The sequence below is a fragment of the Octopus bimaculoides genome, chromosome 14 (assembly GCF_046866305.1).
Source record: "Octopus bimaculoides isolate indiv1 chromosome 14, ASM4686630v1, whole genome shotgun sequence".
In the NCBI taxonomy this organism is placed as follows: domain Eukaryota; kingdom Metazoa; phylum Mollusca; class Cephalopoda; order Octopoda; family Octopodidae; genus Octopus; species Octopus bimaculoides.
Genome location: NC_142941.1, coordinates 47,655,121 through 47,668,187, shown reverse-complemented (window position 1 = coordinate 47,668,187; position 13,067 = coordinate 47,655,121). Strand labels below are relative to the sequence as shown.

Below are 13,067 nucleotides of genomic sequence, written 5' to 3'. Positions count from 1 at the left end.
AGGAGGTCAAGTAATACAAACACAACAAAGTCTGGCAGCAGAAAGAGAGAAAGAACAAAAGAGAAGGAAGGAATGTGAGTGAGGGGGGGGGGGGAGTTGGATGGAATTTACTCATTGATCATAGCACTTATGATTATTAGTGTTTTTGAGTGATGGTAACAATGGCAACAATAAAGAGAGACAATAAAACAAATGAGGTGTCTGAAATTGTCTTTCGTCCTAAAGTCTGTATTGATGAAAGTGGAAAGACGGGGGGGGGGGGGTAGAAGAGAAAGAAAAAAACTCTTGGTCTTAGATCAGCAAATGATGAGGAGCAAACTGACCTATGCCCTGCAGTCGAACAGGGCTGTGCAAAAGTAGGGAGAAAAGCTCAGCTCGTAACTTTACTTGCTTGTAGCAGTGACCTTTGGATTTTATTCTGTTTGCTTGGGAGTGAGACATCCACTTCATATTTATACACGCAAATATTTTTGCAGTGCATCAGCAATGAATAATAAGTGTCAAAGTTCACACAGCAGCAGCAGCAGCAGCAGTAGTAGTAGTAGTAGTGTTTTGTTAAAAAGAACTTAACCTTTTTAATCTTTGTTTCAATTGCTGTATCTTGGCCAGTACTTCAACCCCTGTACTTATTTTAAGTCTGGTACTTATTCTAACGGTCTCCTTTTGGTGAACTGCTAAGTTATGAGGAGGTAAACAATTCCAGTGGTCAAAGGAGAGATAACCAAAAGCACACACACATAAAACACATTAGGTTCTCATCGACCAGATTCTCTTCCAAAGAATTGGGTTAGGGTTAGGGTTACAGTAGACTACACTTGCCCAAGAAGCTATTAAGGTGGACTTCACCTGAAATCATGTGGTTGCAGAGTGAATGGCTTAACTACACAGCTATTGCTGCACCTTTAAGAATTGAACCTAAACCAACTGGTGGCGCTGGAAGCAACCTTTTCCTAGAGAAGTGCACAATACACAAAATACTTCAACACAAATTCAGATTCAGTTCGTCTCCGATTACTCGTTATCATTAGTCACTTTTAAAATGATGTCACAAACTTTTATCCATCATGGTTCCACTAACAATTTGATTTTAAACATCACCATCTAAAGACCTCCAAAGCCACTACAAATGTAAAACTTCACAATCAACCTTACTAGCATTGGTGGACTGAAAATACTTCAGCACTGACCAATGTGGAACACTTTATAAAGTATTAGCTATACACAAATATCCTCAGCTGCATTCAAGAGAAAACCCATTTGACTATACAAAAGGAAAGTAGATTCTGAGAGCAAATGAAATATTCCTTAAATGACTAACAGTGGGTTTTATTAGTTTGTCTCATTTCTTAAAGGACAAATAAAAGACCTCTAAGTTACTTGAAAAACATTAATTAATTAATAATAATAAATTTCATTCAATGATTTCACAAATGTTTTGATGTGAGTCAGAAAGGCTTGCATTTGTGAAACTCTCTGGCTTTTAGTCACTTCCTCTTTCAACTCAGAAATAGGTTTTTTTTTTTTTACAAGAACGTTTCAAGTTTATTAATTCAAACTCTACTTTAGACAACCATTATCTACTTTGTTTGGTCCTTAACCGTTTCCTCTGTTAATAGCAACTCACTAAAGCAAATCATTACTACATGACTATAGATTCCTGCTATGATATTCAATCTCATAATTTTGATAAGTAGTAGTAGTAGTAGTAGTATGTATAAGTGGTGGTGGTGGTGGTAGTAGTGTATGCATGATAATTTCATGTCATTCCCTTGCTGGTTTTAAATTTTAATCACCCCCACCCCATCAGTGTTATCAAGTAATTTCTTGAATGAACACCCTATTACCCATGTACAGCACTTGAGGTATTTTCTTTCATTTGTAATACTGATATAATTAGTGTCACATGACCAGAGTACACTAAAGAGGTCTCATAAGACTGAAACATGCATGTTATTTTCACCAGTCAGCTTGTCTAGTGTCCAAAACTTGATTTATTGTAATTACTTCCCTTATTTTTAGGTTTTAAAACACAACAGGGAGTTTTTGTCTACAAATAACGTGGATAATTTCAGTTTTGCTCCTCACTATATATTACATATATAAGACTACTGTTTATTTTATAGAAGTTAAATTTAAGATCTAATTTGGCTCTCTACATTCAGCGACACAAGGAAAAGACAGAGCAAAGAAAGCATGCAAATGGCAGCTTTCTTTAGCAGAAATCCTTTATCAGAATTTTTCTCTTGGAAAACTTATTAGAGCTTCCAACTTGAAGTTATATTTTAGTTGAAATACAACTTTTGTAAATCAACTGTTTTATTTTATTCTGTTACTTTATTAGTTTTACTAGAAATATTTGTTGTATGTCTACAAAGTTTTGCTCAATGTACTGGACAACTTCAATAAATAAAGCACTATCCAAAAAAGGTGGGTATAGAGAAATATGTAAAAATCTCATACAAGTTAAAATAAATTCAGTTTTAAGAATAATTAACATCTTAATGAAACAGTAAAATATTTTGAATTTTCAACATTCCAAAACTACTGTATAAACCATGTTTGTTTTTACTTCTGACAAACAATGAACAGAAGAAATTCATGTTAAGTATACACTGTAAACATAATCTCTAATACTCAGTCTTGACTAACATGGTGAATGATTAAATCTGTAAGAGTTATCTGATAATTAAAACACAACTAAATTACTCTGTTCTTGCTCTTGGTGAATTCTACAAATGAAATCAAAACCACACAAGCCTGCCTGCCACAATTAAAAACCTTCAACTTCTAGCAAAACTGAAACTTGGAATTTCAAAGCAGTTTTTATCTGCCACATGCATGGAATCTACAAAAGTCCCCACTATCTCCTCAATGTGCCACACTCTGTGACATTTGGTAACTTACTATTCTGAGTTTCATTTTAACTGGAGTCAATTAAGTCCACTTTTTTTCTGCCAGCTGATTTAAGTTTCATCTATGAAGCTCAAATAAACAGACCACTTCTGTTTTACAGAAAAATTACCTCATTCCCAATGAACTGCCCACACAAGACAACAAAATACTGTTGCTAAACAAGATGCTGAACTCTATGCAGTCACTTGTCAGAAACAGCAATCAAAGCTCTTTCAAATATCATTCTCTCATCTTCTTCGGAAAGGTTGCTCTGGATAAAGCAGTTCTGGTTGCATTGTCTGGGGAAAAAGATGTGATGGACATATTTGGAAGACTTTTGCGCATAGACAGGTCTAATGAATCAAGACCAACTTGGAGCTAAGCGTCAACAAGAAAATACTTCAGTTATTATAGAATGAAGTGGGGCAGGTTCAGAAGTGAAACGTATTCCACACTTATTTCCATCAATCTACTTTTCTCAATCCTTCTTCTAGGTATTGATGTTGCTGCTGCTGGCCTTTCACTGCCAAGTATTAAAACAATCCTCATTTTCATTTATTGGCAGAATTGGTCTTAAAGGAAAACTTTCCTTTGTTTGTCTAATTAATACTATTATAAGAGGCAAGCTAATACCCTAGAGTACAATTTTTGTAACATTGTCTATTACAATCAGTCTACACATCTATTAATATATCTGCCTCCCTATTTGCCTCATTCTATCCGTTGTATTAGTAAAATGTTGCGTCACACCTTTTGCATGCTGAGAGAGATAGAGAGGGGGGGGGGATAGAGAGAACTCAATCATTAAATGTTCTCTTCAGCAGCAGAAGTTGGAGAGCAAACATTACACACACACACACACAAAACAAACAGATAAATAAAAATGGAAGTTACAAGTGTTTAAAACTCTCCTAAAAAATCGAAGCTGCTCTGATTCCAATATATTCCCAATCACACTAAATCACCATCAAAATATTCAGATCAAAGAATAACTCATCTAAAAATAAATATAGAAATCTTGAAATCTTAATGACTGGCTGTTAAACCTTTTTTTTTAAAGCATTACCGAAATTAATATAGGTATGTTATAACCATGGTAACTGTAATGTGAAAATCATTAGCATGCAGATAAATGAGAGTGGTGGCGGAAGGATCTTGTAATTCAAGATTCTCAAAGAAACATAAATGCTAAGAAATTAAAGATTAATTTCAGTTAAAATATTTCTGAAAGTAAGGTGGAGGTTGTTCACATTTCAACTAGTTTCAAAGACAGTAGCAGAAATATCAGGCAAAACAAAAAGTATCTCGTGACAGCAGTGGCAGTGATAATGATGATTATCTGGGCTTTCTGTTATGTGAAGACCCAAAAGTTTTTAGAACCCAACTAAAAGCACTATCAACAGTTAAGATATGTAAAGAAAATAACTGCAAATTATCAATAGCAAACCTAAAAGTGTATGGCAAGAATTCCAGTATTTTAGTGGCCCAGGACTTTTGTGTAATAGCAGCATATCTATTACATATCTGTTTATCTGCTTGCATTTTCAATGATGTAAAAAAGAAATCATTATTTTACAATAAACTAAGGTGAAAGTGGAGCTGAATTAGTATTGTGTACTACTACTACTACTACTACTACTACTAGCTGTGTGATACACCGATTAAGAATAGTAAATACTACTGCCCAGAAATGACCCCTAATCTACTTGGAATGCTCCTTACTTTGGCTTACAGCCAGAAATGCCAACAATTTTCGATAAAATTTATTTCCATGTTTTTTTTTCACTTTGTTGCCAATATTATTATCCAAACATTTCAATTACTCGATCTTCTGGAGTTATCTTCTGGTTTTTAGATTTTAAATATCTCTAGAGAGAGAGATTCTGTTTATTAATTGCTTGGATTGTCTCAAATGATGAAAGTCTTCAACTCACTGTGTCAGATGAGTGACACCCTACCATATTTGCAGTCTGTTGAAATGCCACACTGTACACACTAACATCTTCTAACCATTAATTCATTATATTATTCCATGACTAATTCTAATCTCTGATACCAAACAATATATCTGCTCTTTTCCTATAACAGCCAAGGCCATCATTTGATGTGCTATTTTCCTAGGAGTACCAAAGGAAAATGAAGGCGCTTAGATATAATATTAGAATTTTATAAAACATTAAATAACTAAAACTAAGAGCTACCGCTTCATAGTTTCCCAAAGACAATAATCGAATTTAATGTCTGCGTTTTATTGATGAAAACTGAAAGCAGTGTGTTTCATATATCTCTGGTTAGTCTTAATAACTTTAACCCTTGAGCATTCAGATTACTGTCAAATTAGGTTATTCACATTGTTCTGAATTAATCATGCATTATCTTGTAGCTTCAAGGTTTCAGTGACGTTATCATTTATGCTTAGGATGACATTGTAGGGTTGGGCATGAGGCCAGATTTGGCCGGTTTGAATATAAAACAGGTAGAATATTTGAGCCTGACTTGACCAGCTTAAATACTAAAGGGTTAAAAGAAGCTAATCAGGTAAAACTAATGACAGAGTTGAACCAAAAACAAGTAAAATTAAAGAAACAAGGAAATAATTAATCAAAAGAATATTGGAAAATAGAAATAAGAAAGAGAGGGGGAAGAAAACACCTAAATGATAATTTCTAGAGAGAGAGAGAGAGAGAGAGAGAGAGATGATACAGTAGGCAATCACATGATAACTGTAACAAAAACCAGAAGTATCCACCCTAAATGGGAACAAACAACCAGAACCTCTGGAGTGGTGAGCTTCTCCACTTTCCTGATCTAAAAATCTCAACAAAGAAACATTCAATTAATGAAGATCAGAGTAAAAAAGCTAAGAGTGAAATAAGGAGCAAAATAAAAGGTCAATAATGAAAATCTAAGAAAGCTGTTCAATATAGACATAATTGAGGAGATGAGACCCTCTTTGGTCATGAATGACCATGGGATTGCACCTAGAAAGTTCCCCTCTGAGGCACAAGTCCAGGCAAGGTTGTTTATGGAAGACCAGCAGTCGCCCATGCATACCAGCCCCCCCTCTCCACGCCACCAATGTTATCCAAGGGAAAGGCAAAGGGGCTGATACAGCTTGGCACCAGTGACATCACAACTCATTTCTACAGCTGAGTTAACTGGAGCAATGTAAAATAACGTGTCTTGCTCAAGAACACAACATGCAGCCTGGTCTGGGAAGCGAACTCGCGAACTCACAACCTCACAATCGTAAGCTCGATGCTCTAACCACTGAGCCATGCACCTTCACTAATTAAGAATTCAGAAACAAGTGAACCTCACCCACATATAAGGTTAGGGTGAACTAGAAATTGTGAACTAGAAAAGATTAAAGTAAGGATTTTTGTTATATTAAGACTACATAAGATTTGGTTGTAATAGAAATATATCTTAAGAATACAAGTCTTGATGAAAGACATAGGATGTTTAGTTTAAAGAGCTTATTGAATCAAAGGACCTACCTCGGAATCCACTATTACTACGATAAGCAGAGTGTGGCATCAGAAGTTCGGTAATCTGCTGCAAGGCGAGACTCGCAGGGTGGTGGCCAGCTTTCATATGTTCGTGGACAATTTGCTCCAATTCTTCTCGAAAGGCTTCGCTATTCAGCACAATGGAGACACGTCTGCGGTCCTCCATTTGCTTTACATCTTCTTTTACAACAGCTGGTCGTTGCTTCTGACGAATGTATTCTGGATCATCTGGATCTGAAGAAAATCAAAACAGATCTTAGAATAAAACAAAATTACAAACAACAGCTCAAAGATAGAAACTTGAAATGGCAATCAAATCTACAATGAAACATTAAAAACAAAAATTGGCAACAATGATTCTGTCCATTTAAAAAGTGGCTCCCGTGCTGGTGGCACGTAAAAAGCACCATTCAAGCGTGGTCGATGCCAGTGCCACCTGACTGACTCCCGTGCCAGTGGTATGTTAAAAGCACCCACTACGGTCTCGGAGTGGTTGGCATCAGGAAGGGCATCCAGCAGTAGAAACTTTGCCAAGTCAGATTGGAGCCTGGTGCAACCTTCTGGCTTGCCAGACCTCGGTCAAACCATCCAACCTATGCCAGCATGGAAAGCAGACATTAAACAATAATGATGATGATGATGATGATGAACCAGAATTAATATTGCTAATATATGCAATTGGAGGTCTTTTAAGAGGGTTTCTTTTACTGGTAAAATATATGCAAGTCCCATAAAATCAACTTGTCAAATACATTTTTAAATTTCAGTTCTACTTTATTTATGAATGTAAGACAAAGCATAACCAATTTAAATCATTTTCTGTTCAAATATGAGCCAACATTCAAAAATCAAAAAATACTAAACATTATTTTAGCTATGAATTTATCATCATCATCATCATTTAACATCTATTTTTACATGCTTGCATGGGTCAGACAGATTTTTCTACAGTCAGATGCCTTTCCTCACATCACTCCTCACTTGATTCTAAGCAAGATAAGATTTCCCAATGGCCAGACATGTTCTACACAGAAGACTGGGAACAAACAACCTAACTTGTAAGATTAGTAATGCTCATTTGCAACCATCACGTGATGTCAAGACAAGAGTACACACACACACAAACAGGCAGGCTTTGCTTAGAGCTATATAGTAGAAGACACTTGGCCAATGAACTACACTGTGGGACTGAACCCAAGACTCACAAGGGAAGCATGCTTCTTAACCACACAGCCATGCCTGCATCTCTAAGTTTATATTTTACTATAAAAATTATTTTAGCTAACATTTTCAAAAGAATTTGTTAATATTTTTACAACCCTCTTTTGAGTTGTTGTTTAGAGACTATTTTAAAATTGTCTAGTGTAATTTAGCAAGGCTATGAAAAATGATGCAATTTAGATAAATGTTAGACAAGATGAGTTGAGAATAGAAAGAACTGCATTGGCTTCATTGTTGAGATTTTGGGTCAGTATTAATGGGATGAATTGTACTTAGAGAGATTTCATCTGTATTTACAAGAATAGAAAACTGAAAAAGCAAGACAATCTTTGCAGGCCACAAAATGGATCGTAAATACTACTTGCAGGGCCTCAACAGTTTATAGATAAAAAACGTTATCAATAGGTAACAAAATCATACAAAAGAAGCTTGGGGTTGCATCTCAGCCCTCAAATAAAACCAGTTTATAACCATGTTGAATATTTTGATTAACAGTAGATCCGTGAATGTAAAATTTACAGTTGATCCTAGACAATATCTGTCTTAAAATTATCTATTTTCTGTGGTATGATTTACAGATATGTCAATCTGGCCAAAAAGATAGCGGCATTAGAAGAGAAGAATTTGGCATTTCAGAGAGATATCTGAAATGCCACAAAAAAAAAAAAAAAAAAAAAAAAAAAAGAAGAGGTTGACGCCTACTGTACAACATCTAAATAGTGGTGATGTCATCAGATTTTGTTTGTGTTTCATGTAAAAATAAAAATTCAACAACAATTACATTCACAGAATTACAAATGGTGATGAGAAACAAGAAAATTCTTCTGTAGCCAGACAACAAACAGGTCTCAGGTTTAAGAAATACTATCTACCATAGTCTGTGTTCGATGATGACGATGATGATGATGAGGAAGAGGCACAAAAATTGATTTCTATAAAATATTAATGTAAAAACTATCAATTTCTAGCTTGACTCACCCTGTTCCCAACATTAATATTTTTGTGTGACACTTTCAGCCATTAAACTAGTTAGGACTGAACAGTTTGACAGAAAAAGAAAAAATTTCAGCTTTCAATAATGAAAGACACACATCGTCTTCTTTCAAAACTTTGATCACAAGATCAATCAGATTCATAAGATGTTATACAATGCGCTTTACATCGTTTCAGTACCTGAATGATGCCACTCCACTGACGAATTTTTTTTCCTTTCAATAATTAAAAATTCTTACAAGTCATACTAAATGTGGATCTAAAGCTCAAGTATGACCGCTAGTTTTTCTAAGAAAATATACTTAATGAAAGAATGGGGAAATAAATTTGCATCTGAAAATTGGGAATAATTTCCAGGGTTAATTTGCAGAAACTTCAATGAATCCTGTTTTGTCTTTCAGTGGAACAATGAAGTCTAATATAAGATCCAGGTTGTTATAGAAACTATCATTTTATGTTAAATTGCTTTTTAATTGGCCGTCTTAAGAGCTGGACACCCACAACCTATATGGAAGCTGGTAAGAGACAACATGAAAAGAAAAAGAATCCAGACAATTGTGAATTTGAAGAGATGACAGTGTGTGATAAATTAGAAATACCCGAACAAAGGAATGAGTTTCTAAGTTACACTTGTAGGGGGGGGCGGAAGGTGTATTCTATGTGCAGTGATGATCAGCAGGGGTTAAACAGATGGAGGAGGAGGAGGAGGAGGAGGAGGAGGAGGAGGAGGAGGAGAAGTGGAAAGTATGCAAAAAAATAAAATCTAGAATGGGGCTAAATCAGAAAAGGAAAAAGGGAAACATTATAGCCTGAGAGGTGTAAAGAAATTGAGAACTTGGGTAAAACTGGAAGTTAAAAATTATTCATTAATCAACTCTTTCAATCAAGATTAATGAAAGAACCAAAAAAAAAAAAAAAAAAAAAAGAAACTGAAAAGATTCAGGGAAATGATCTTATTTGGTATGCTGGGAAGAATTTAATTTATATAATTAGGCTAATTAGTCAGATGCCAGGAGCTAAAATAACACGAGTAGCTATAGATTAAAGAATGCACAACACCAAGTGTTCGAACCCATTACACAGAACCTTGGGTATCTTCTGTCAAAGCTCAGGTTGGGTGATTCCTGCCCAATGGAATTTATTAAATGAAACTAAACTGTGTAAAAGCCTGTCATATATTTATGTGTATTCTTTTATTCTTTTACTTGTTTCAGTCATTTGGCTGTGGCCATGCTGGAGCTGGGCTAGTCTTTATCAACCCCAAGAGGAGGCAAGTCAAAGCTGACCTGTGAGATTTCAACCCTGAAATCTAAAAAAAATCCTCAACAAATCCATCAATATATTTTGTTCAATACTCTCATGATTTTGCCAATCCACCATTCACTGAATAATAATAATAATAATAATAATAATAATGATAATAATAATAATAGTAACAATAAATTCTAACGTAAGCACAACACCAAAGAGGATGTCCCAAGTCAATAAAATAAAGTCAAGTGCCCAAGTACTTTATTTAATTGAAAGCAAAGCCAATCTTGGCAAAATTTCAATTCAGAACATAAAGGACTATCACAAACTACCACAAGGCATTTTGTCCAATGCTCTGACAATTCTGCCTAACTGCTGCCCTCCCAACAATGATGGTGGCAATAATAATAATAATAATAATGTGGTATTAACAGAGAATTAACAGTAGTTCATGCTTTCATTGGATCAAGCAAGTCAATAAAAAGTATAACAAAAATAAATACAAAAGTAAAAACTTGTTTTGCAAAATAAAATAGCAGAAGAAAACTATCCAAGTCTACTTTAGAATTGCATTCTTCAAAATTACATCAAGTATAAGAAAACAATCTACAAACTGAAAACACATGTGGTAGAAATATTTCTGTTTTAAAGTGAATCTACCATAAAGCTGTCTGGCAAATAATTTACAGAAATGTGCAACATCAAATCAATTTTAAAACAACTTTACAATTTGCAAAACTGAAAATATTTGCTATAATTCTTATCAATTCTTTTGTCTTTCACAAGTTGAAATCCTCTTTCTACAACTTGCCATATAATAAAAATGTTGAACCTATTGTACACTAAACCTGGTTGGAAAAGAGTAGAAGCAGGGACAAAATTGTAGCAACAAGTTAAGGACAGCTGAGATAGCAAGGGGACACAAAATATTTCCTCCACTTAAACCTGCTTACTGTGGTCAACTCTCACTTCTGCTCTCAATTAGATCAGATCCTGTAATCTATAAATACTACATGATTTTAGTGATTTTAATAATCCATGTAAAGTAAGAATGATAAAAGATCCATACAGAAACACTGGTGAGAATAACACTTAAAATAAAGGACATGATGCTGACAGTAGTTTTTAGGTCATAACTCTCCTGTGTAAAAAAAAACAAATACATTTTACTTGCTCCAGAGTTTTGGTAGGTTTTTATGAAGGATATTTTTGTTGTAAAAGCCAAGCTATTTTGACGTAGAATGAAACTAATTTGACATCTCTTCTCTGAGTACAGCTTTCTTATCTGGGGTGTTTGCATCACATACCATAGCCAACCGATAAAGATTTTGATTAAAACATAACAGCATCACCAGAACCAGTACACAAAGAGATACTTATCTATCAAAAATAAATGTAATTCCAAAAATTAAACATATTCCTCCTATTAAGTGGCAAATATTTCCAGGAGTGTCAATTTTCATTCCACAATTTACTAATCATATAAAATGCCTAACAAAACAGGGTTTATTGCTTGATTTATGAATTGTCATAATTAAACGTCCTAATTATGACAGTGTAGCTAAATAAAAATTATTTTTAGACCAAGTTGAGTTTTAATAATTTTAGTCCCATTAAAGCCACTCGTTTTCGAGATGAATGAAAAAACGGACAGGAATGAAGTCAGGATTGAGAAGAAGATCATGTTGGTGTAGATTTGGCCATTAGTCTTTAGCCAGGAAAATCAAATAATACAAAATACAGCATCCAAGCCAATCTTTATGAAATTATTTCTAGTCTTGTTCTAAATCAGCTTTGGGGGTTATAAGGCCCATTAAGAAGATCCAATACAGTACAAGTTTCACTGAGAACAGCTGGGAAGTTCTAATGGCACTGAAGCTAATGAGACCCAACAATGTTAAAAGTTCACTTCTTTTTTTGGTTGTTAGAGCAACATTTTCTCTCTAATGGTTGGAACCACAAAACAGTTTTAGAGCAACACCAGAAATAGTGGTAAATATAAAATTCATTCATTTAGATGACACACACACAATTTTAAAATTTCTTAGAAGATATTTATGAAACTACAAGGAAAAAAAATCCTCTTTGCAAAGAATCAACCTTAAAATGCCATCCAGCATAGAAACCAGTGAAGAATGTGAAATGGGAAAATGCAACAACATTTATTCAACATTTTATAAGAGCAAACCTTCATTTGGAATGTTTCCAGTTGGCAAGTACAGTATTTATGGTAGGAAAATGTCACAGTTCAACGTAATTGCAGACTTAGCAAATATGTTTGTCGATTTCTTACTGATAAGAAATAACATTTTAAATTTTAATTCAATTAATATAGAAAAATTATATCATAACAACATTATAATATGGAGTACCATGTATTCTATGATGGAGCACTGTACAGTATAATATCCAAGTGTAAAGCAAAAAGTTTGGCTTTTTATTTATCAGAGACAGAGTAAAGTAACTCCTTCTGTAATCATTGTTTGTATGAAGCAATGTATGGAGGATAGAGTGAAGTGTAATATCTCAAATCAAACAAGTAACAGCCTTTAATCTGCTGGATGATTCCACTACACAGCATAATTGTTTTTAGTCAGAGCACCATCTACTTGGAAACAAGTCTAGTAAATCAGAAATCCTTCCTATGCTCTCAATTCTGTCCTTATGGGGGAAACACAGAATATGTTTAAGTTTTATGATAATGACTTGGCACATTAAGAATGTTGAAGATTTAAACTGCTTCACTTGAAACTCTCAACAAGAAATGCCATTGCTAAAACTTAGCATTGCTTTGGTCAACCTACAGCCCTTAAATGAAGATGTTGCTTGAATTTAAGGGAATTAAAACTAGGGTAGGATGGCTTGACAGGAACTGGCAAAGCCAGGGACTGCACAAGGGTTCTACAGTCTCTTTTGGCTTGGTTCCTACAGCTGGATGCCCAGCACTTTTTACGTGGCACAATGTGTTGATATGATTTTACAGCTTATTTCAGCTCCATTCACCAAATCAAATTCAACAGGAGATATTTTACTAAGATAAACATTACATTCCTTCCTGATATTTTCTCATAAGTATTTACCATGTTACTATGAAATTCCTAGCAAGCAGATTAAGGTTGAATTGTTAACATTTCATTTGTTAAGATTGTGGGATTAAGTCAATATAAAACAAGATTTATCATTTAGAAAAGTAATAAG

The 13,067-nt window shown here is 34.4% G+C and overlaps 1 protein-coding gene across 50 annotated transcripts in view; it reads right to left on the bottom strand.

The window, feature by feature from the left end:
- Positions 1-13,067, bottom strand: part of LOC106880490 (protein hu-li tai shao) — a 139,480-nt gene that overhangs the window by 65,572 nt on the left and 60,841 nt on the right. For all 50 annotated transcript variants that reach the window (XM_014930438.3, XM_089362818.1, XM_089362819.1 and 47 more), the window contains one exon: positions 6,393-6,638. In XM_014930438.3, the coding sequence (XP_014785924.1) occupies positions 6,393-6,638 (246 nt within the window). The remainder of the gene's footprint in view (positions 1-6,392; positions 6,639-13,067) is intronic.